The sequence below is a fragment of the Tilletiaria anomala genome (assembly GCF_000711695.1).
Source record: "Tilletiaria anomala UBC 951 chromosome Unknown K437scaffold_13, whole genome shotgun sequence".
In the NCBI taxonomy this organism is placed as follows: Eukaryota; Fungi; Basidiomycota; class Exobasidiomycetes; order Georgefischeriales; family Tilletiariaceae; genus Tilletiaria; species Tilletiaria anomala.
The window spans coordinates 35,959-58,237 of record NW_013547009.1 but is presented as its reverse complement, the minus strand read 5'-3'; the positions used below and the strand labels follow the sequence as shown (position 1 = coordinate 58,237).

At 54.8% G+C, this 22,279-nt stretch overlaps 7 protein-coding genes across 7 annotated transcripts; 5 read left to right on the top strand and 2 right to left on the bottom strand.

Moving 5' to 3' along the window:
* The first annotated feature begins 939 nt into the window (after positions 1-939).
* K437DRAFT_32827 (uncharacterized protein) lies at positions 940-4,060 on the top strand. The gene is made up of 2 exons (XM_013389511.1): positions 940-3,278; positions 3,388-4,060. The coding sequence occupies exons 1-2, from the start codon at positions 1,268-1,270 to the stop codon at positions 3,786-3,788; spliced, it is 2,412 nt and encodes an 803-aa protein (XP_013244965.1). The 5' UTR covers positions 940-1,267; the 3' UTR covers positions 3,789-4,060.
* Positions 4,061-4,289: 229 nt separating this feature from the next.
* K437DRAFT_32814 (uncharacterized protein) lies at positions 4,290-5,743 on the top strand. The gene is made up of 3 exons (XM_013389510.1): positions 4,290-5,024; positions 5,104-5,265; positions 5,336-5,743. Exons 1-3 carry the CDS (start codon positions 4,428-4,430, stop codon positions 5,576-5,578), a joined length of 1,002 nt encoding a protein of 333 aa, XP_013244964.1. The 5' UTR covers positions 4,290-4,427; the 3' UTR covers positions 5,579-5,743.
* A 982-nt stretch (positions 5,744-6,725) lies between these two features.
* Positions 6,726-7,891, top strand: K437DRAFT_277690 (ubiquinone biosynthesis O-methyltransferase; the record flags this gene model as incomplete). Its single annotated transcript, XM_013389540.1, has 4 exons — positions 6,726-6,760; positions 6,840-7,155; positions 7,224-7,472; positions 7,538-7,891. The coding sequence occupies 4 exons, from the start codon at positions 6,726-6,728 to the stop codon at positions 7,889-7,891; spliced, it is 954 nt and encodes a 317-aa protein (XP_013244994.1).
* A 526-nt stretch (positions 7,892-8,417) lies between these two features.
* Positions 8,418-10,881, top strand: K437DRAFT_32742 (WD40 repeat-like protein). Its single transcript, XM_013389509.1, has 3 exons — positions 8,418-8,937; positions 9,011-9,274; positions 9,342-10,881. Exons 1-3 carry the CDS (start codon positions 8,664-8,666, stop codon positions 10,676-10,678), a joined length of 1,875 nt encoding a protein of 624 aa, XP_013244963.1. The 5' UTR covers positions 8,418-8,663; the 3' UTR covers positions 10,679-10,881.
* On the bottom strand, positions 10,739-11,754 carry K437DRAFT_254512 (putative N-acetyltransferase 5). The gene is made up of 4 exons (XM_013389539.1): positions 11,303-11,754; positions 11,096-11,237; positions 10,946-11,024; positions 10,739-10,873 (listed from the first exon to the last, which is right to left on the bottom strand). The coding sequence occupies exons 1-4, from the start codon at positions 11,627-11,629 to the stop codon at positions 10,831-10,833; spliced, it is 591 nt and encodes a 196-aa protein (XP_013244993.1). The 5' UTR covers positions 11,630-11,754; the 3' UTR covers positions 10,739-10,830.
* Positions 11,755-11,872: 118 nt separating this feature from the next.
* Positions 11,873-14,165, bottom strand: K437DRAFT_232731 (acyl-CoA dehydrogenase NM domain-like protein). The gene is made up of 9 exons (XM_013389538.1): positions 13,813-14,165; positions 13,538-13,693; positions 13,318-13,443; positions 13,170-13,244; positions 13,070-13,090; positions 12,747-13,003; positions 12,623-12,667; positions 12,379-12,537; positions 11,873-12,290 (listed from the first exon to the last, which is right to left on the bottom strand). The coding sequence occupies exons 1-9, from the start codon at positions 14,035-14,037 to the stop codon at positions 12,005-12,007; spliced, it is 1,350 nt and encodes a 449-aa protein (XP_013244992.1). The 5' UTR covers positions 14,038-14,165; the 3' UTR covers positions 11,873-12,004.
* A 750-nt stretch (positions 14,166-14,915) lies between these two features.
* Positions 14,916-19,166, top strand: K437DRAFT_254509 (uncharacterized protein; the record flags this gene model as incomplete). Its single annotated transcript, XM_013389537.1, has 2 exons — positions 14,916-17,330; positions 17,405-19,166. Coding segments are annotated over exons 1-2 (3,826 nt in total), but the record flags the coding sequence as incomplete, so codon positions are not given.
* Positions 19,167-22,279: the final 3,113 nt, after the last annotated feature.

Genomic DNA, 22,279 nt, shown 5'->3' with positions numbered 1-22,279 from the left:
AAGTTCACTCGGTAGCTGCAGCCTCCAGATGCAGAGCAGATGTCTTGGCCCCACCGTGACACCTAAACTCTCGCTGGGCATCGGCTGCCTGTCGTACCGCGCCTAAATGTACTTGACTCGACTACAGGCATGCCGCATCTGTGTGGCACCAGGCTTCACCTACTTGGACTCACCCGCTCTCCTACCGCGCCTATCTCCTATTCAACTCACCTGGCCGACCAGCTCTCTCCCACCTCTCGCTGATCATCCACCTCTCCCATCTCCAACTTCGCCCACTGTTCAGCGGTAACCATCTTGGCCGTCGACACCGGACAGCAGGCAGGCTCTCGGCTACTTATCAACACAGCTGTCTCTTGTCTTCATGGGTGAGTACCAGCGCAATAGGATCAGCGATGCACCGGGCCCGCGCCAAAAACGCCTGGCAGAGGTCCATGCGCGCGCGGCCGAAAGTTGGGACACCCACCCACGCGCCTGTCACAACGGCCTCGGCGGCGATTGCTGGCACGCCTGGCTGCCAGGGGGTTGAGGCAATCAACTCATCAGGATTCACAGAGCGAGATGGAAGGCGATGGTGATGCGATGCAACGGTGCATGAATGAACTGGTGGCATCAGTGATGATGATGATCGGCGCGTCGACGCGCGGTAAAGCTGTTTTGTCCTGGTCAATAGCGCAGCGATGGGCTAGGTCCCTAAGAACTGCCATCGGCAGGTGGCCGCCGTGGCTCTGGGACGATGGATTGCATGTGCACATGCAAAGGTGATACATTGTGCCTCAGACGAGGGGATGGAGTGATGACAGCGAGATCGGCATATAGCAAAAGCGGTGGGCTGCTACAGGCCAGGACGTCACCCCGTGCGCTAGGTCGCTTCATGCGTCATATAGGCAGGGCAAAATCATGCCGCCCAGCACACGCATCTTGTCAAGGGATGGTTCGCTCTCGAGGATCATCATAGTTTGTGGCAGCCGGCCGAGTAGCCGACTTGGATCGCTTGACAGGTCTCGTTCATCTCCGCCGAGTGGCTGACTTCTGTCGCAAGCGCAAAGAGGGGATCGGAGAAGGCGGCAGCCGGCAAGGTGTCACCTCCGTATCGGCCATTGCTCGGGGGTTCTGTGGGCATCGTAGAATGAGAACACGGTCTCCATTCACCGATGTGCCAAACTTGATCGCTTCTCTCGAACAAATTTATGAAGGATAAAGAGAATGGTACTTCTGACAAGGTCTTGCTCTTGCTCTATCCCCTCAACCTCCTCTCCATATCGCAACCATGTGGGCATCATCGCCTTCGTCGCCCCTTCCGTCGGTCGTCGTTATCCCCCGGCGCTCATCCTCTGCGCATGAATACCTCCGCTCACTCGCCTCACTCACTGTTGTTCCGACTACACGGAACTCCTGCCACCATGCGACACGTGCGTCCGCATTCCATGCGATGGGCAAACTGTCGCCGCTGCTCACTGCTGAATCGGACACGGACGACTCGGACGGCCCCGCCACTCCGACGACTCCGGTCATGCGTCATCTTTCGTTTGATTCCATATACTTCAACGTCGCCCTTGCGGCCATTCCGTCTGATTGCTTGTCTACGCCCATGACGACGCCGACCGTGGGGCACACCTCTCCGCCACCACATTTCTCGGCCGCACCGCCACCGTCTGCGGTCTTCACTGACCCGTTTCGCACAAACAAATCTGGGACCGATGCGACCGGGCCTGTTGCCGTGTTGAACAAACCACGTCTCGCCCCATCACCTGCATCTGTCACCCCGCTTCTACAATTTGCACCCGATCCGCTCTCCCTCATCGCGGCTGGATACGCGCCCTCCACCGCCTTGGCTGTCACTGACCTGGACTCGTCCGTCACTGGCATTCTGCGCTCATCGTCGCACGCGTCTACTGTGATCTTGCCGCCCACCTCGCCACTTGCCGATGCGTGTCTATGCCTCCCTACTGACGATGACGATGGAATTTTACCCTGTATGGACGCATCCTCGGCGCTCTCTGGCACCATCACCATCCACACCTCCGACACGACAACGGGCTTCGTCATGGTAACCTCAGCGTCCTCTCGATCAGCAGAGCAAAAAGACGCCGCCAAGGACGCGGTCCTGGCGGCACTAAGCGATGTCGTGCAGGTTCAGCCTGAATCGTCATCCAGCCCACAGCCTCACGCGGGCGCTGCTTGCAGCGCCCGCGTGAACTACTCGGCAGGTTCATCACCGCTCAACCCTGCGTCGCAGCTCGATTCGTCCTCTGTGCCACCCGCTTTGCCTCGCAAAGACCCGGTCGACGTCGGCAGCGGCTCTGGCTCCGGCGCCGCCGCGTCGAACAAGCCCAAAAGCTTTGGCGGGAGGTTCTCACAGGTCTTCAAGAAACATGGTGAGGAGAAGGAAAACAAGCGCAAAGCAAAGGAAGTGCGCATGCGCGAAGAGATCAACAAAAGCTCGCAAAAGCTGAGTAGGATGGACATCATCGACCGTCTCGACGCTAGCGCGATCAACGGTTTCAGCATGTTCCACCACGACTCACCGTACGACGCCGTCTCGGAGCATCGGAACAAGAACTCGAAGCGCGCGCCTGTCATGGCGTTCGACCCCAGCATCGACCCGATGACCGGCCAACCGTGGAAGCACGGCCAGGGCCCGTCCGCGTTGCGGAACAGCAACGGCAGTTCGCGCACGGGCCCGAGCCCGCCGACGGAATCGAAGCTCGCGCACATGGACAGCGCAGACGACCACAATGACGGTGCTGCAGGCGTGTCCAACGGTAACGTTCCCGCACTCAGCATGTATGATTCGACTGCCTCGGCCACCGCATTCGTTTCGCCCTCCCTCGCCGATCACCCAGACCACAACGCGGACGCCGAGCGGAACTGGCGCAATGAGCAGGGGTACTGGACGCAGCCATCCAACCTTCCGTCGTCGCGGTACGACGTGTCCAACCCGAATGCCGACATCTGGGGCGTCAGCGCCGAGCCATGGCAGGACTTCGCAAACCCCAAACCGCGCCCCCCATCCAGCAGCGCGCTCTCGCCGCATGTGGGCGGCAGCGCCAGCGCAAGGCTGAGCACGGACAACAGGAGTGGCGTCGACAGCTCGGCGAGCAGTGTGCTCGACATGGAGGCCATCATGACTGGTAACACTTCCAAGAACCGCAGGCCCAGCCCCAGCCCTGCTGGCCCAGACGCTATGGGTGGCGTCAGCCCGTTCCCCGAGCCCAATTGGGGCGACGCGGTACCCAAGAGAAGCAAATCTCTGATCAAGCGCATTAGGAGTGTCAGACGTTAGTGATTGCTCGCTTGCCCTTGCCGGGGCCGGGGTGCACCTCGCCCTTCTCGTTGCAGCAGTATCGTTGACATTGCGCTTATGGGGTGTTGTGTTGTGCGTCGCAGAATCTCCCAAGGTGCCCATGCTCGACGACCAGGCGAACGACCGCCCGCCGCCGCCTTTGGCTTCGCGCCGCAACAAGGGCGCCGGTGGCCTCGGACACAAGTACTCGTCCAGCTCGCCGTCACTGACACGCGCAGTGCCCGACAGTACGCCCACAGACACGCACCCCTTGCCCCCGCCCGGCGCGGACGGCAACAGTGCAGATCGCTCCGACTTGATTGCGCAGGCCTCGTCGTTTGCGCTCGACACTGATCTGCGCGTGAACGCAGGCGCCGCGGGCGTCGGCGCCACCTACGGTGGGCAGCAGGCGCAGACGTCCGGCAAGAGCTCCAATGTCGGCCGCAACGGTAGCCTGTTCAACCGCTTTGGCAGGCAGAAGAGCAAGTCGCCTGTGCCAGAATGATCATGTTGAACAGTGTATAGCGTCCTGCATGTCTTTTTCCCTTCCAACCTCCTGCCCCTTTGCCCTGAACGAACACCATTGCTTGTGGGTCGTCGGGAGCAGTGCACCAACACATGCATGCTGACCCCTCCGCCATGCCATGCGACACGCATTCACGAAGCCGGTGCGGACAATCCTCATCTTCTTCAGGGTTTCCCGAATTACGTCTCCGAAAGCCGTGTAATCCATCACATTCGTTTCGGTTTCTTTATAGAATACTGTTGCTTCCCTGATGGTAATGCTTTTGTTTGCGCCCATGGAGTCTGGATACTTGGGTAAGATTCGAACAGCGCAGGCTTGCGTGATGATACTTTTGCTCTTGGTGAATGGCGGTATGAGATAGCTACTTGCACCGAGTCTACAGGGGTGGATATTCAAATTGCACCGAAAAAAAATGTTTTGTGACAACATTCAAGACTCACAGATGCAGCAAACCCTCCCTGTGCTACATACTCCGAACAAGCACAACTGTCAGTCCTTGGTGATCGCTTGATTCGTTGTTCATTTGATGTCTCTCCACCTCGATAGCAGCACATCTTCCAGCTGAAGACAGCGCAGGGAGATACGGAGATCAGGGCGTGTAACTTCCGTGCGACCAACATGATCAAGCGTTTTCAGAACCAGCAGATGAAAAAGCAGCTCGCGGAGGAGCTTGGCATGGACGCGGCCGAGGTTGCAGCCGATTATGACGAGAGCAGCTCTTCTTCAGGCGACTCCTCGGACGACAATGATTCAGACTCAGACGACTCCTCTGATTCGGAGGCAGAGTATGCGTCAAGTGAAGAAGCAGAGCTGCAGAATTCACGATCAGGGGACGGGAAAGGTCTGACGCGAATTAAGCGGCAGCGACCCCAGCAAGACGATGACAGTGACGACTCTCATGACAGTAGTGGAAGGCAGTCAGAAACCGATGTTAGCATCCGGAAACGAGCAAGGTTGTCTCAAAATGGAGATTCGGGACTATCATATCAATCTTCAGATGAGGACTCGGGCTCTGAAGAGGAGGAGATAGATGAAGACAGCGAAGACGAGCGAAGTAGCCTTCCACCTATGAGCTCTGCGCAAGCGCTGGTAGATCCAATCTACACCGAGCCTGATGCACCTTTCAAGCAAGGCCAGCAACAGAGGAGCTGTATCCTCTGTCCTGGAAAGGAAATAAAAAACGACGACATGCTCAAATCACATTTGGCTAGCAACGTGAGTAATCGTGATGCTGCGCGCCTTGGGGTTATTTGTCATGAATATGAACTGACTATCGCCTTTGACCAACTATTAGTCGCATAAGCGCTCTCGAAAAAGGTTCGAAAGCTATGCGAAAGAAGTCGTGAAAGACAGAATGGATTATTTTGGTAAAGGCATGGTCGACCCGAGACACCTGGTAGCAGAAATGAATGCGAAACTCCGAGCCCTCAACACCACCAGCACTGGGAAAAAAGTCGTGAGCTCTCTGTTTTGTCAGAGTCTGTGCTTTGCGGTGTGATGCTGACGGTGATTCTACACAGGCTCAGATCTCCGGGAAACAGAAGCGGTATCAAGAACTATCCGAGCTCAAAGATCGGTACTTAAACGGAAAACTTAACGAAGAAGAGATCCAGAACCTAAGCAAAAGCGGCCGAAAAGCAATTTATCAGGCGAAAAGGAGGCTTGCGAAGTTGGGGCGGAAACAAGCGCACGCGCGAAATTGCAACAAGGGCAACGAGAGCGCTGGGGACAACGTTGCAGGGAACGGTGCGAATGCAGAGACCGCCTGAGACAGTGCGTGAAGGAGAGGTACGGTCACAACTCCTTCGTAAAGTTCCCCAAGCCTCCCGAAGCTTCTGTGTGTACCGAGGAGGAACAGGTTTCTGAAAAAGGAGCGAAGACGATGCCTCCGCGGAATCGCGAGAAGGACAACAACAAGGTGCCGAAGGCTTGACTCTTAGCTGTGTCGACCTGTTTGTATCTCACTACAACGCTGTAACTCTATTTCAAACAACAGACATCAATACATGCCAAGATGTCAGCCTGATAGGTCCGGACCCCCCGCAGACAGAGATGACTTTCGAAAGTGCTCGTTTGCTGATGGCTCTGATCGCTGATAGTCACGAAAGCACGTGAGCGCGCCGTGGTCCAAGAATCATGCCCTCATGAAGATGTATCGTAACCTGCCAGCACTCGAATTGACGCTCAAGGCTATTGTGTGCTAGCGCAGCCTGCTCACTTTGTGTAACGGTCTGTCACGGTTGAGCTTGGGTGCGAGGTGAGATTCGACAGCGTGACTGCGTGAGCCGTGAGGTCACCCGCGACCAGCGGAACGGGAAACCGCGGTCCCCAGCCGCCAGCACTAGACAGCAGCAATAAGTGATAGGGAGAAAAAGAGAGAGAAGCAGAAATCAACTGCAGAAGCCTCCACTGAATAATTGCCATTCCTTCCAATTCTTCCTCCATGCAACCAAGGCAGATGACACTCAGCTGAGAAGGTTTGAATTCAAGACCATGGCCTGAGCTCAACTCTCAGGGCTAAGCTTGCGCAGCGCCAGCTGAAAGGCCCTGTCCAACTGCATATGTGAGTCATAAATCCATGCCGCTACCAGCCTGCAAGCTGGAAGGAGTGCAGGGAATCCAGCGCTAGCTGGATCCCTCCTCTTTTAGGATGAGACTTTGCTGGCACCAGTCGGACGTGTTTTTTAGCATTGGGACGACAACCACTCTCCGAGGCTTCTCTTAATACGCTATGTCGCCTCCTGATATACGAGCGTTCTTGCATACTTGTCTGAGAATCCTTCAGAAGACTAACCACACCCTTTGACTCCCGCTTGAAATACAGCACCGATCATGAAGTCTTTACGATCCCCAGCCATCCCGCATATGGCCCATAAGAGTGCACCCAGCCGCGGTGTTTGTGCCGGCTTCAATTTTATGCCGATTGTTCGCGGCGAGTCCTCTCGAAGCGTGTAAGTCGCCACGATTGGGGTTTCGCAGGCGAAATGGCCAATTCAAGTCTTGCTCGGCACCTCTCTGTGACAGACACAGTGCAAGCACCTCCGAAGCAACCCCTTCCTTCAGGCAATACTCAGGAAACTCCTCTGTTCGCGAGTCAGAGATCTCCCACTTTTCGCGCCTTTCATCCCAGTGGTGGGATGAGCAAGGCGAGTTTGGATTATTGCACTCCATGAATCCAGTGCGAATACAATTCATGAGGGAGAAAATGCAAGAAGTGAAGCAATGGAAGGATGCAGAGCTTGCGGTCCGCGAAGGTCGACGAGGGGAAGATCGCCCGCTACCACCGAGGTTTCTGGAGGGACTCGACGTGCTGGACGTCGGCTGTGGTGGCGGCATACTTAGCGAAGTGAGCCAATGCCCAGACCAGTCTCTGCATGAAGATCTAATGAATTTTTTTTCACTTACTGTCAAAAGTCTCTAGCCCGGTTAGGTGCGCGTACAACAGGATTGGACGCTTCGTCATCGAACATCGCCATCGCTAAAGTACACGCAGCCAAAGATCCAGCATTCAGTTCTGGGCAACATACATTACAATACCAGCACGGTACGGCCGAAGGTGTTCGAGCAGATGGAAAGACATTTGATGTTGTGACCGCCATGGAAGTTGTTGAACACGTAAATGCGCCTGCCGATTTTCTTCGATGTCTCGGTGACCTGGTCAAGGTGAGGCTTGATTCACCGTCCCCACCGGCAATGGCATACCGCTGACCACATGCCTTGGTGCACAGCCCGGAGGACATATCTTCATGTCCACCATCTCTCGCAACGTTTTTGCGTACTTTCTAACCATTTTCATGGCCGAAAAGGTGATGCGGACGGTCAGCCCCGGCACTCATACATATGCACAGTATATCAAACCCGAAGAGTTGGTCGGTTTTTTCCGCGAGGATGTTGGCTGGCACTCTCCTTCCTCACTGTCAGCAACACAGAAAGATCTGCAGTCAACGCTGCCTGAGCGTCTGCGATACGAGACGCGCGGTGTAGCGTATCTTCCGTGGAAGAGTGCCTGGGAGCTTGGCCCGCGTGGTAGCGAGCTTGCGCAGCAATGTAACTACTTCTTCTGGATCAGAAAGCCTCTATAAGTGCGCAAGCACTGTATTCTCTTTTCCTACTTCGGCAAGTTTGGTATGTTCCGTTTTCTGTTTGCTCCCCTTCACACTTATCCACACTGGGAGGCGTGATGAGCAAGGCGTGCGCCATAGCGCATTGTTACTGTGCTGAGATAATACAGTTGATAAAAGGAGCGAATACTGGTCAATGTTGTTTGATCCGATTGCAGAGTGTGCTTCGCGAGCTCTTGGGGAGGTTGCGCCTGCGTCTCCACTACTACTTGCTTCCCTCGCGGCGCAGTAGTTTAAGCATGGAAATGCTTGGGAAGCGCCTAGTTTGCATGCCCAATAGCTTTCTCTCGACTTGAATGGACACCCCAGCAGGAGTTCCGTATAGCTTGCATGAGTTGAATGGAGCCCCTCTATGTGGACTGTGCGGAGGAGAGCTGAGAGGCTGGGGAAGGGGTGAGAGATGTGAGTCGAGCTAGCACAAGGCGCGTCGCGTGTCTGGCGGGTTTCGCCTGTTGTTGTTAATGGACACGACGGCCAGTGATGTTTTGTCTACGAAGAAGACGAACTTAAATTGAATGGCGTTCACCATGTTCATCTATGGATTTGGCTACAAATGTCGTCGGTGTATCCGCATTGGCTGTGTGAACGGCTAGCGCATGCTAGCGACTACTCTCTACAAGGAACCATGGTACTGCTCTCACAGATGGGCTCTGTGGACAACGACACAAGATAGAGTCCGCTTACATCACAGCGTTTACACAAGGGATCTTGATTGACCGTTTCGCTCAATACGATGCAGTCGGTGAAGATGCAGCGAGCACGAAATGCAGCTGCAGCGGTGGCAGCCAGAGTCTGGAGCGGGAGTTCGCCACTTACCAAGAGTCACGATCTGCACGACGACGCCTTGAGGAGTGGTGTTTTGAACGTAACATCCCACGAAGCTGCTGTCCTTCCCAAGAATCACGGCGACGCGGCAGCCGAGAGCATGGGCCAAGACAGCGCGTTTCTTGTATCCAGCCCGAACACCAGAGTTGCAGACGAGTCTGAGACCAGCGAGGTCATGATCGGTAGGACTCATGGTGGTGGTCGGAGTTGTCCAGCGCGCATCAGCTGACCCGCTTTCCTGCTCCATCTCTACAGATTTTCTCAATGAGCTCCCGCCTGAGCTTGCATTCAGCGTATTGCTGCACCTCAAAAGTCCATCAGAAATTCTCAATGTCTCCCTGGTGTGCAAATCCTGGTACGTCATGGCTACAGACAACATCATCTGGAAGGCTGCATTCGAGGCCCAAGAGTCGTGGACGCTCCGCTCCGATGCCAATGAGCTCCTGGAGAAACGAGCCCTAGATCCAAGCTCTAAGCCGTTCCCATATTACATGGACGAGACCAGCAGGGGGCGCCGAGGTGAGTGATCGTGAAATCCTTGGGTACAGTTGCAGCGGCTCACAGCTTTAGGTGCTTTCGATACCAGCCGGTTGGGCGGCGCGACCGAGCTTGCAAGCTTGGAGAACCGATGACGCAAGCAGCGACTCTGATAGGTTACTTGGCGACCACGAGCCCGCAAGCGAGTACACAGTATTCCTGGATGGTCTGGGCGACGACTCAGCAGATGTGACTTACGATTACTTTGTGCGAAACGAGCGCTACGACACTTCCAACCCGTCGACTCCAGCTGGGGTGCGACGCGCTGCTCAGCGCGGGTTGGCTACTCCTTCCACAGTAGCTCTGACGTCCTCGCCAGTACGAATACCTGCTGCTCGAAAACAGCATCTCGCCCGGCTCGACTGGCGAAAGCTGTATGCCGCACGCTTAGTCCTTGACCAGAGGTGGCAAGGCAAAAGTCCGTCAAATGACGGTAAACCATTTTTACCTCCTTACACCTACCTCATCGGGCATGAAGATGCCATCTACTGCGTCGCAAATGACGAAGCGGAAGACAGCGGCACCAACGGCCGCATCGTGACGGGCTCGCGCGATCACACCATCAAAATTTGGAGTTGTGACACAAAATCGTGCATTCGGACATGGAGAGGCCACAGCGGCAGTGTGCTTTGCATACGCTTGGAGAATGATCGACTCTATACTGGGAGCTCCGACGGCCTGATGATTGTATGGGACTACTCACAGCTAGTCGCCCCACTGTCTGACGACCGGGACCCTCAAATCGCTGAGACAAAGGATCTTCCCATTGTCTCACGAGTGAGCCATCCTTGGAGTGTGCTTGACATCGACTTCAACGAGAAGCATCTCATCACATGCTGTCGGGATGGGTGCGTGCGAGTCTGGAACAAGAAAGATTTCAGCTGCATTTTATGCTACAGTCCCCACTGCAGCCCGGTGAACTCTGGGCGACTCTGTGGAGATCGGATCGTGACAATCGCAGGCAACAATAGCGTGCATCTATGGGACGTCACGACCGGGGACACAATACGCGCCTTCCAGACCGAGCATGGCCCAGCTTGTGTCCTCTTTGTCGAGGGTCTCATCATCGTCGGTACAAAAGATCCACTGATGTACGCTTGGGACGTCGAGACGGGGGAGCTGCAGCATTCTTGGCAAGGGCATGAAGAGCTCGTCAGGGCTCTCGCATATGACTCCCGTCGCAAGCTCATCGCCAGCGCCGGCTACGACGGACGCGTCAAGCTGTGGCGAAGCGACTCAGAGCAGCCTGTGCTCACACTGCAGCGGCATCAAGATCAGGTACTCGACGTTGCTCTCGGCGTCTCGAGGATCATCACAGTGGGCAAGGAACGCAGCGTCTGCGTGCGCAACTTTGGACACGGGCTAGATACCACACTCTTTGCATAGCATCAACACTGGCACCACTATGGACTGTATCCTACTAAGATCTATCGCGTATCAGATCATGGCGTGATCCCAGTGGAGCTGTTGTTACAGTATGATACATACTCTCCAGGCTGCTTATTAAGCCTCAATCGGCTTGGCCGACATGTAGCCAGTTATTCTAACTCAAAGCGCCGGGCAGGTTGGAAGGCGGTCATCCTGTCGAATGCACACGAAGCACGGTCAGCTTTTAGCAACATCACTGCAATTATTCGCTGGAGGCACACTAACTCGGGACTGATCGCATAATCTCGTCCGTTGTCTCGGACCGTCTCTTTCTTTGTATCCCGGGGCATGGCTTTTCGCATATCTGTCCTCATGCAGGGGTTGTTCTATAGTCAGTATGTGCGTCGAGAGTCGCCTCTATGTGGAAGAACTGACCATAGCCATCCTCGTCTTTACCATTCAATCCTCCACCGTGGTAGTATTCTGTGACCCTTCTGTAGACGCTATATCCTAGTTTCTCATACATCCCTACGGCTGTCTTGTTACTCGGCCGGACGAACAGGTCGACAAAGTAGGCCTTCAAACGAAACGTGGACGTGAGTGGAGGCGAACAAGCCGGAAGCGCCGAAAGAATGAGCTTACTTGATATACGCTTGCGCTGATATCTTCTAGCAGCTTCATCATGCCATCCGCGAGACCGAGCCTTCGATATTCTGGAGCCACCGTGATAGCCGTGACATGTCCATGTCTTTCCTTGACTCTAGTCTTCTTGTCATCCCTTCCTTCACCTTTCCCCATGACATAGCCCATTGTCCTCCCTGAGGCTGCGATCTGTGTGAAGCACAGATCGGGCCACTGCGAAATGTAGTTGAGGTAGAAAGATATTGAGTAAGTCTCAGTCCAATTATCGAGATTGACATTGTTGAATTGGAACAGATCCTTCGCGCGGAAGGGGCGCAAACGCGACATTGAGCGCTTTCTCGATCACTGTCTTTCACTTGTTACGGCAACGGACAGGCTGTCAGTTTGAAGTCCTAGATTAAGATGTCAATGAGCACACTCAGTCCGAACCTATCATGCGGTAGAGAATGCATGTCCAGTGTATCAGAAGACATTAGAAGGAGGAGAGAACCAAACCAATGGGATCCGAGGTGTTCAAGTCCTATGCCTTTTTTGGTATTGTTGTGCCTTCGTGTCACTGATGGAGATATAGTTTGTTGATGTTCTACGGGGTTGCACTTTATAGTACGCTTAAGGGCCCATATCTTAGGCCAGTTCAGGCACAGCTGTGGTCCGCAGGCAGTGGCTAGGGAGGTAGTTCTGCTTCTACATAGGGAAGTGAAACTACAGCTTGGAGCCGCTCTTGCGTCCCTCCTGCGCCAGCGACTGAATAAGCTTGAGCTGCTGCCTGACGGCAAGGTCGATCATCACGGATGCGGATCCACCGGGGATGGTGAACGCCTTGACCTCCCTCCAAATCTGCTCAATGCGCGCACCGGTACCACCGCGCGTCAGGCCCAGGCCACCCAACAGCTGTGTGCAGCCACTGCATACGTTCTCGAGCACGATTCCCGCGTGCGCCTTTAAAGCGGCCGTCTGGCCACCGGTTAGGACATTGGCTTGCTCGACGCTATGGAGACACCGGGGTTGAGGCAGCTCGTCAGTACGATAGATTGGCGATAAGTCCATCGAAATGCTAGCAAGCACGTATAACTCACGTGAGGTTGTTCTGCTGGTACAGCAGCATTTCGATCCAAGCTTGGAGAGACTCGACTTGCCGTGCCATGTGACCAATTTCGTAGCGGACCACAGGGTTCTCAATCAGCTTCTTACCGAATACCTCGCGGCGTATGGAATGTGCGATCGCGTCTTCAAGGCTGGGGCATTGAAGTCATCCAACACCGTCAAGCATCAGCATGCATTGGTTCCCAGAAAATTCTAGTGCCTTCCTTGTTTATTCACCATACTCGGGCGTAACGGTTGGCGAAGATAGCAATCGTCATACGCCTGTAAATAAAACGGCCTCAAGTGGCAGCGATACGTGCTTTCCAAAGTTCTTCTGGGCCGTGCTGTCAATGCTACTAACTCATGGTTAAAGTTGTAGAAGATGTACTTCAGCGCTTCACCTTCCTTACCAATCACGTTTTCCCGTGGCACTTTGACTTGGTCAAAGTCGACAAACGTCGTGCCGCTCGCGCTGCTACCCGTCATCTTCATTTGCTTCAACTCCACGCCTTCGGATCCCGGACCACGAACGGGGATGATGATGAAGGTAATTCCATTGGAGTCACCTGCCTTTCCAGAAGTACGCACTGCCGTTGTCAAATAGTCGGACCAGACGCCCTGAAGGTGCAAAGCTGGTGAGCATACAAAGAGGGTTTCCATTGAGAGTCCTGGCAAAGTGCTCACATTTGTGATCCATTTCTTGGTCTGGATCATATGGCCCAAGGGCGACATCAGCAACGCGATCAAATCCGTCTGAAATCCCATGTTTGGTGCTAAGTCTCACTCCGTTGATGATAAAGTGTCTGCCGTCCGGCGTTAGCTCGGCGGTGGTTGAAAGGTTCGCGACATTTGACCCTGCCTAGTGCCAAACCATCCCCATGGGAACAGATTAGCCGTCATTCGTTCGGAGGAAGTGCCGGACCTCAATATACCTTTGGTTCCGTAATGGCGAGGGCAATTCGCTTTCTACCCGTCAGAAGATCAGGGAGGAAGCGTTCCTGGAGCTTCTTGCTCGCAAAGTTCACAATCGGTCCTGCTCCGTAAGCCAACCCGCCGTACTTTTGAGTCCGAAGGGCGATGAAGGAAAGTTTGGGATCGTCAAGACAGACTTTCAGCACAGGTGATCAGAGAGGCACCTCTGGAATGACACACCATGGACATGATCGCACTGCCGTTGCCAACGCGGTGCAGCTCGTCACAGAGCACATAGTCGTGGAAGTGATCCCATTCCTCGGGTTCGATACCGGCCGGCAGCTTTATACCTTCGGCGAATTCATCGTAGAGTTTGCGTGGTATCTTTGCTCCGAGCTGTGAGGGCGAACATGAGTGTTCGGGGCCACACGATGCAGAGAAATGTCTGAGTTTCCCTGACTGCGGCAAAGACATCGTGGTACGCCTGGGCAGCGCTTGCATAAATTTCGACTCACAGCAAATGGGATCAGCAGGCCATCCTTGGCAGCTTGGGCGTAGATCTTTGGGTCAGCTTTACCGCTCTCTTCAAGACGTGCAGCGTTGGGGAAGAGGTGCTGATCTGTCCATCTGCGCACAAATTCGCGGAGTTTCTTATGCGACTCCTTAAAGTAGGGACTGGGCAGGCCGGAGATCCAGGGCGCCTCGCTGAAGGGGATCGTGGGCTTGGTCAAGGTTGTCATGGTTGCTACTGCTGCTTTGAAGGTGCTGTGATTGAATCGCAGGGATGAGATGGCGGCCCTTTCGCTTGGTTGAATCCCACTTTAGATGGCCAAGATGTTGCGAACATCAGGCATTTACGAAGATGTACAAGTTGCATTGGACTCGAAGTTCCAACTCCCAAGCGCGTACAGGTTATCTCAAGGGTGAAAGCCCCACCTCCGCACTCGGGCAGACCGTCGTGGTTCCATGGATCTAGTGTTAGCGGACAACGCGGAACTGTATTGCATCTCTCTCCCTTCCCCCGCAATTTCGGTTGCCGGTTCAACGCAATGTCCGGTGGGGTTGATGGCGAGATCGCACAGTGTGCTCGAATAGGGTTATGTCTATTTTGTGAGATAGACCATCAGGCAACAACCGACAAGCCAAGAACGACCCAGTTGACTGATGTCAGCGCGCTGGTCACGCACATCTTCCTCGTTTGGCACCCTACGATAGGTTGAGGTCAAACAGAGGCATGCGTGATTGTGGCTAACCCTTGAACAGCCTATGTTGCAGCAGCTGCTCATGCTCTCTGCGCTTTTGAAGAGTCATTGAAACCATTTCTCTAGCATGCGCGCCCGGACGACCGACTCAAAGTCTATCCCTCCGTGGTCTGGCTTGAAGACCAGTCCGACTCTTGTTGGCACTTCCTGCGTGGTCCAGATAGCCAGCCGACTGGGGATGGATCTCGTCAGTTGGCCTGGGAGAGTAGTGTAAGCCATATGATGAGCATAGATTGACCAGTGCCAGGCCTTCGATGGACGAGTCAGGGTGGACGACTACTTCATGCGCCATTGCTTGTGGTCGACTACTTGCAGATCGCGGGCTGACTGACATGCTGGTTACACTGATGCTTGCTTTCAGCAGCTTCGAATATCATGCACTCTCTTCCCATTTACAAGCAGGCATACTTTTATCTCCTGGTAAAGTAACTTCGGTAAATTTTAAATCTCCTGATATACTCCGAACCATGATCAACTTTCTTTCTCTCCACCGTCGTCATCATTCCCCTTGTAGTAACCCAAGAACATTCCATCCACGCTGGACGTGGACAATTGCCATTCATCGCAAATCGCTAGCGAGCATGCTTTGATCACGCTGCGCGCGGAAAGCACTACAAGCACTGAGCAGCAACATGGATACCAGCCCTTTTTCTTCCTTCCTGCCCGAATCGTCTAGCCCTCCCTGCCTGACGGCCAAGCGTGGATCCGCCGTTTCGCTCCTCTCACCTCCACCTCTATCACTGCTTCCGCTTGTGCCGCCCCACAAGGACGAGCTCTTCGGGCCGGTATTCGTCAGCGATGACGAAGGTGCCACCGAGGATGAAAGCGCTGCGTCAGACAGCGACCAGATGCTCTCCGATTGCGAAACGGAAAGCGCATTCAACAGTCGACGATCTTCGGACCTGTCCACGCACCTTCGTGGATCCATCTTCGGCAGTCGGAGGGTATCGCTGGTCGATCCTACCATCCAAAGCGGTACGGCGTCGACCTCATCAGCGCAAGCAGGGCAAACAGCGCCCGTAGCCGGGCAGTCTGCAGAGGCTAATGTCGTTCCTGAGGTAAAAAGAAAGAGGCGTCATTCTATTCTCAGCTTTGCATCTCTTTGCTTCAGCCCCAAGACTCTGATCGGAAGACGGGACAGCATCGGCAGGCACAGACTATTCCACAAGCAGGCGGACACCGGTGTCTCTCCTGCAACCAACAAGCCACAGACAGTCCTCGAGCACGCTACCGACCAGAGTGCTCTGCTTTGTAAAACCTCGCCGGATCCAAGGACACCAGATGCAAACAATGATAACACGGCTACAACTGTCTCTCCAGCTGGTACAAGCGGCACCCCAGAGATACAGACGCGTGTTTCGCGACCTCGCACCTCAGCAGGCGGGACCCGCCGCCCATGTGCGAGCTCACTGCACACACGAAGAAGCACCATTTCTCTCTTTGGTACCTCTGTGACCGATCTTGCCCAGCCGCCTTTGCCTCTGGACATCGAACCGATCCTCAAGTTACCTCCGCAGCCCACAACACCGACCTTGCTGCTTCCTCCGGGGTCACCCGTCAGCACTTTAAGCACTGCCACTAGCGGCGGAGGCGGGGCGGCCTTCAATGCAGCCGTGGGTGGTATGGCGAATGCTGCAGGCGCCGCAACGACGGCTATTTTCAAGACGACGTTCGAGGCGTCGGCCAAGCTTGGCTCCGCGCTGATGCCGCCTGGCTCGAAGAGAATGGTCAATCAGACGGCTACGGCGGCATCAGCTGCCTTCACAAGTGTCAAAGATGCTTCCAGGACAACTGCTCGCAGAATGGGCATCACTTCTAACTCAGCCTCGATGCAGAATGCCGGTACCAGCAACCAGCCCCAATTGACAGAGTACTTCATGCCGATCCCTGCTTCGTCGTCGAACTCTATCGGAAAGCAGAGTGAAGCCGTTCCGACTTCACAGGAGGTCAATGTCTCTTCCACTGGCTTCCCGATCATGCGTGGCGCAGAGAACAACGCCGCTCCAAGGTCCATACCGCCGTCACCTGGATCGGACCCATCAACAGGTCCCCCTTCTCAAGAGCAGACTATGCAAGTTTTGCAGCAAGTCGGCTGGACATGGGGCGCCGCAGCCGCTCGCGCCTTTGATCACCCACCAAACCGCCAGAAGCGTCTCTCCATCGCGGACATAGATGATGATATGATCGATGGCCTGCAGCGAATCCCTAGCCAAGAACTCGATCCGTTTGTCTTCAATGCCGACGATCCCGAGATCGCACATTGGTCACGGTTCACTGAAGCGTACGCTGCGGGCGAGATCGACCTCAACAATGGCCTTCCCCGCAAGCCTCCTCGCGGTGTGCCGGACCCTTCGCTGTGTCCGTTCGCCACACCGCTCGCGTGCGGACCGTTCCGCGCGCCTAAGCCTCTCTGGGAACAGGATCGGCAACGAGCAATGAGGCGCGTAGAAATTGCACTGCTCGATGCTCCGGCGCTGCAGGAAATTCAGCGTTGCGTGACAGCTGCACAGACTGCGCTGCATGCCCCCTCAGCTCGTTGCGCCATCATCGACGGGGATTGCCTCGTCACGCTCACGGCCGCGGGGATCCTGCAGGAGCCATTTGCAAGAGACTCGAGCTTATGCGCGCACACCATCCTCAATCGTAATCGCGGCATGGTCGTACTGGATACCAAAAAAGACTGGCGCTTTCCGGATGCTGAGGAGCTACTGCAGACCAGATTCTACGCCGGAGCACCAGTGACTACCGCAAATGGCATGCCAATTGGATGTGTGAGTACCGGTTGCTCTTTGAGACAGTATCTTTTGCTGATTCTCTTGATTCTCCATTTCGCATCATCCAATAGCTTGCTGTGTGGGACTCGCAGCCGTGGCAAGACATCAAGGATGATCAGCGCAACATCCTCCGTGTCCACGCGAAAGCCATTGGCAAAGAGCTCGAAGCATTCCTTGTGCGCCGGTTTGAAAGCAAGATTGCCCGTATGAATGACAGCTTCAAGAGCCTCGCCCTGCTCGGCGAAGAGCTACGCCAAGCCAAAGAGGAAAAGGTGAAACAGGATACAGCGCTGGTTACTCTTGCTCTGGATCGCTCGCATCGAGTCATCGCCAACCGTGGCAAAGGCGTCCGCAAGGCTGGACATACTGGTTCTTGCGCCCTGCGTCGTGTCGGCTCACAACCAACTTTATCGGCGAACAGCGAAAGAATACCACCCGAGCAAGACATCAACCTATGCGAGTCACCACCTGCAGAGATCATGTGCCTGGGCCTCCTTGTTGACCAGGAAGATGCAGTTCTACTCAACCACCTCGTCAGGATTATCAGAACGACGCTTGACATGTCGGTCGTCTACCTGGCTGGCATTGCACTCTCCAACCCTGGACAAGCTCCTTCGCCACTTGGTCAGCGTTGCATCATTGCCGCGAGCGACGGATGTGCTGCCTCAACCTCTGACCTGCATCTTGACTACGCTATACATGCCAAGGCTGCACAAGAGACCAGCGCTGAAGAAGGAGTCATCATCCAAGACCTCGACCGAAAAGCCATCAAGCAAGGCAAAGGCCCTGCGAAGGTCTCGACAGGTTCGGTACAGCAAGTCTTTCAAGCAGGTCTTCTGGTACCAATTCAATTCGATCATGTGAAGAGCACTTTCTTGGCAACGACCAACGCATCTTCAGAATCTTCAAAAGATGAGCCCGCTAAGGTGGGCTTTGTTCTTGGAGCATTCTCGGCCGACGCGTCAAAAGCTCTCGGCATTGAGGACCTACGCTACCTCCAGAAATTTGCGATGATCTTCTCCGTCCTGCTCGTGAGATACACGCAAGCTCTAGACCTTGCGGTGGAGGAGGCCCGCCGTTCCACCCTTCGCGCAGCTGCTGCACCGTCAGTGGCACCTAAAGAGAAAGGCTTGCTCACTGGGATGATCGCCAGCAGCGCACAAGCGGTCAAGAACTCACCAAGGGCTGCGTACAAGGGGACGGTTGCGGTTTCTAAAGGTACGGTCGCTGGGACCGTTGCCGTCACTCGTGGTTCAGCCTCAGCGATCAAGAGCGTCACTGCATCCACAAAGAAAGCCCTGCGACCCTCGCATTCGCGCGTGGCGCCCCGACCTCCTGGAAGTCATACCACGACAACGATGGCCGATGAACACTCGCTCTTCAACCTAGATACATTCGCCAAGGGCTTCCAACCCCCTCCATCGGGCTCAGGGTCGATGGGCCGCGCTGCCTCGTCCTTCTCAAATGCACGTGCACCGCTTTCTCAAGCCCCAAATACGACCTTGCATCCACTCCGTCCTATCCTGACTCGCGCTGCGCCATCTGACGCCTTCAATGTCACGGCGGATCATGGTATGAGCAATTCCAAGTCCATCCTCCACTTCGAGTCACCCACATGCTCATCATCTCAAAAGAAGAGTAAGGAGGCGAAACCAGAGCTTGGCATCGCTGCATTCATCGCTTCTGCTACCGCTAATGGCCACCCGCGCCGCCCGCTGAACGTTCGCACGCAATCATACGCTGTTCAGCGTTCCATAGACTAGCACCCCACCCATCGGCACTTCGAGTAACCAGCATTCCCAATGTTCTTTATTTTTTTTATTCTTGAATAGATTAGGTTCGGTCCCTTTATTGAAGTAGCCGTTGTTCGACTGACCCATTATTGGAGGGTCAAGGTGCGAAGAGGTATGCCAGGTTTCTGATCGAGTCGAGTACGAAGAAAAGGGGCGAAAACAGCGCTGCAAAAATAGATGCCCGCGGGTGGTCTATGCTATTAGCGTGGCTGTCAGAGAAGTCGATCGGGTGGGCATCTTCCGCTTTCTTTTGCGGGTCTTGCTGAAGCTTTGTAGCCAGCATCTCAAAATTGATGGAGTCATAAGGTAGATGCTCGTTGCCGACACCGGACTGGTGATCCGAGGAATACGGCGATGGTTGTTTGAGCGGCCGGTACGTGGTGTCGAGCTCATGCGATGCTGCTGGCTCAGTCCACGATCCCTGGCTAAAATCGACATCTGCCGCCATGCTGAGCAGCTGGACTTCGCTCTCAAGACGCTGCATATTTCGCTGTAGTGTGCTTATTAAGTACGCCGATGAGCAAGAGACGAAAGCGAGGAGGATCCAAGGAGCGAATGCAGTCCACGCCGGACGGCTTGTTCTCTCGGCAAGCGTCGCTACATCTGCATGTACCAATTTAATTGTCCCAGCCTTGCCTGGTGGGTTGCTTTCAGCCAGGGCATGTCGTTCTGTAGCTCCTGATGGCGTGAACACCAGGGCGACCCCTGCTCGAAGCCCGAAGATGAGCCTCGCGTTGGAGAAAGGAGCATAAATGGATAGCGGTGCAGGTCCGTTAGGCTGGACAGACCATGTCTGACCACTTGTGTCATGAATTGATAGTTCGAAGCGGTCGATGTCAAATGACAGGGATGGCAGCGCGATGACACCTGAAGACTTGATAGAATTGGATGTCCACTGTAGCTTGAGTTGAGCAACGCCTGGCGGCAGCATGCTTAAAGTGATCTGTGCGTTCGATGGATTATCTTTGGACGTCTCGACATTGGTGGACATGCGCTGACCGCCAGCGTTTACTTGCACATTCTCGACATGGCGTATGAAGGTGAGCACGAGGGCACTGCCTTTGAACATGGCCTCGGGAAGGTCAACCGTCATCGTGTAAAAGTGCGGCTTGCAGGCATCAACGAAGACCTCAGCTGCAACCCCGGAGCAAACAAAGTGTGCAGTCTTGAAATCGGGACTGCCAGCGCGCAGGACAGCGCTCTCGATCGAAGCGTCGGACGCTGGACCAGTCTGGGGAGCACGGATCACCATACTCTGAGACTGTGATAAGGATGGCTCATCATGTGTCTGGAGCGGTTGATCAGAAGGCAGGTGAGTTCCAGGAGTGGAAAGTGGCTCTCTAGGTTTCCACAGAAGAGTTGGAGGTGCTGTTGCAGCGTCGACACCAAGATGCTCACTATCGCTGGTGATTGCAGGTGATGCTGACGATTTGATCGCGTTGCGCACGCGTATTGCAGGCACACAGAATCCCATGCCCTGTTTGCTAGCGGAGGCTGCAACAGTCGCAATCGCTCTGAAGGTGATACAGAGAGGTTGTAGCGGAAGTTCACCTGAGTGGCCGCATACCACGCCTGGATCAAAGAGAAGATCGATGCCGTCGTGCCTTTTACCTTCGCGCAGGCGCTGGTCTGGGTTCTGCCACCACATAAAGGGTGATGTGCAGCTTGCAAGAACAGCCCGCCTTCGATCAGTTGACTCCACGGTGATGTCGAATTCGGATGCGTTCAAATCCACCGGAGGACTGATCCGCCATATGTCGCTCTCATCTGCCCCATGGTTTTCGACAGCCCATGTGTCAAGTGCAGCGTTTACAGTCGCTCGTGACAGCGATGATTTAGGTGTTGCTTCACGTTGGGTCCGGAATTTCTCGTCTTCCTCGACGGCAGCTGTGCGGGCGTGCCAATCTAGCAAGCCACCGGTCGCGATGACTGTGTCAACTTGATCTACTTGAGTTGCTTCCATATCAATACTGAATGAGCAAAGCCGTCAGTCACTCCTCCCTGGAAGCAGCCAATTCCGTGCGAACACACCTCAGAAGTGCTGCGGAACTTAACATTGGTAGGTGGATACCGTCAAGTTGGATCTGGCCTCGTAGAACAATGCGCAGCCCATCCGGCCATGGCCCTCCATCGAGAGTGGAAACACTGATAAGCGTGCTCGCATCATCCACTGAGAGCACTGGCAGTTGTTTGCCTGTCTCAGCTGCATGCGACCAGCGTATCGTGATGCCGCCCGAGCCGCCAAAAAAGCGGCCAGCCAACGTGACGTAGTCATCATCCTCGTCGTCGCTACCGTACTCGCTTTCAGCACGCTGCGTAGCTGTGCCGTCGTCCAAATCGATCTCTTCGCGCGTAGGCCGCTTGCCACGGGGGAGCAAAGGTGGATCTACTTCGACTACCATCCCTGAATCGGATGGGGCGATTTGGGCGTCGTCCTCGATAACGAACCTGCGAGAGCGAGCATTACAGATGAACCTTCGCTACTACGTCGCGATAGCAAAGCAAGTCCACGCACCGGCAATAATTGTTGAGGCATTTGGGGAGTGGTACCCGTACCTAGAAGCATTCGCAGCTCTATCAGTATTTTAAATGCTGGGTGTATGCGCGCTTGACAATGCTCACAAGATGAGGATCCGCAGGAGGTTGGAGAGCATACGCAATGTGAATCTGCAGTGTGATCATAAACCATCGCTTGTCGTTCCGAAACCCTTTTGATGATTTGCTAATTGATGTTGAGGGTAAGCCTAATTCGAAGCAAGGCTGGGCTGGAGAAGATAGCAAGATGTGAGAGTCAGCGACCACCACTTTTGGCGGCTTTGCTTTGTTGAAAGAGTCGTCATCCGCGGATATGGCGATCCTCAGTGCAGCGGCTGCCGATGCTGCCGAGGCGTCCAGAGCTGGTGCTTGTTGATTTACATTCAGTGCATGAACGTGCCATCTTTGAAGAGTGACTCCGCGGGCTGGTATGAGCGGGTATCTCTGCGCCTCGATCGAGACTGGCAAAGCAACTTTGAGGTAGAGCGTGGCAAGGACACCGCGTTGCTTGGCACGACCGTGGAAGGCCAGCTTGGTGCATATCCTCGGCGCAGCTGGCTGACTCATGGTGTTAGTCTTTCCATGTAATCACCCCCACATAGAACGATTAGTCGCATA

Excerpts from the sequence above, each read along its gene's own strand:
- K437DRAFT_254512 (XM_013389539.1), bottom strand. The coding sequence starts at position 11,629 with ATGTCGCGTTTGCGCCCCTTCCGCGCGAAGGATCTGTTCCAATTCAAC. Across the intron at positions 11,025-11,095 it reads TAAAGACGAGGATGGCTATG|ATATGCGAAAAGCCATGCCC; the intron begins GTCAGTTCTTCC and ends GCATGAGGACAG. Across the intron at positions 10,874-10,945 it reads GATTATGCGATCAGTCCCGA|GATGACCGCCTTCCAACCTG; the intron begins GTTAGTGTGCCT and ends TGCATTCGACAG.
- K437DRAFT_32827 (XM_013389511.1), top strand. The coding sequence starts at position 1,268 with ATGTGGGCATCATCGCCTTCGTCGCCCCTTCCGTCGGTCGTCGTTATC. Across the intron at positions 3,279-3,387 it reads GCGCATTAGGAGTGTCAGAC|AATCTCCCAAGGTGCCCATG; the intron begins GTTAGTGATTGC and ends TGTGCGTCGCAG.
- K437DRAFT_32814 (XM_013389510.1), top strand. The coding sequence starts at position 4,428 with ATGATCAAGCGTTTTCAGAACCAGCAGATGAAAAAGCAGCTCGCGGAG. Across the intron at positions 5,025-5,103 it reads AATCACATTTGGCTAGCAAC|TCGCATAAGCGCTCTCGAAA; the intron begins GTGAGTAATCGT and ends ACCAACTATTAG. Across the intron at positions 5,266-5,335 it reads CCAGCACTGGGAAAAAAGTC|ATCTCCGGGAAACAGAAGCG; the intron begins GTGAGCTCTCTG and ends ACACAGGCTCAG.
- K437DRAFT_32742 (XM_013389509.1), top strand. The coding sequence starts at position 8,664 with ATGCAGTCGGTGAAGATGCAGCGAGCACGAAATGCAGCTGCAGCGGTG. Across the intron at positions 8,938-9,010 it reads GACCAGCGAGGTCATGATCG|ATTTTCTCAATGAGCTCCCG; the intron begins GTAGGACTCATG and ends CCATCTCTACAG. Across the intron at positions 9,275-9,341 it reads GACCAGCAGGGGGCGCCGAG|CCGGTTGGGCGGCGCGACCG; the intron begins GTGAGTGATCGT and ends TTTCGATACCAG.
- K437DRAFT_232731 (XM_013389538.1), bottom strand. The coding sequence starts at position 14,037 with ATGACAACCTTGACCAAGCCCACGATCCCCTTCAGCGAGGCGCCCTGG. Across the intron at positions 12,538-12,622 it reads AACCGTTACGCCCGAGTATG|CCTTGAAGACGCGATCGCAC; the intron begins GTGAATAAACAA and ends TCAATGCCCCAG. Across the intron at positions 12,291-12,378 it reads TACCAGCAGAACAACCTCAC|CGTCGAGCAAGCCAATGTCC; the intron begins GTGAGTTATACG and ends GTGTCTCCATAG.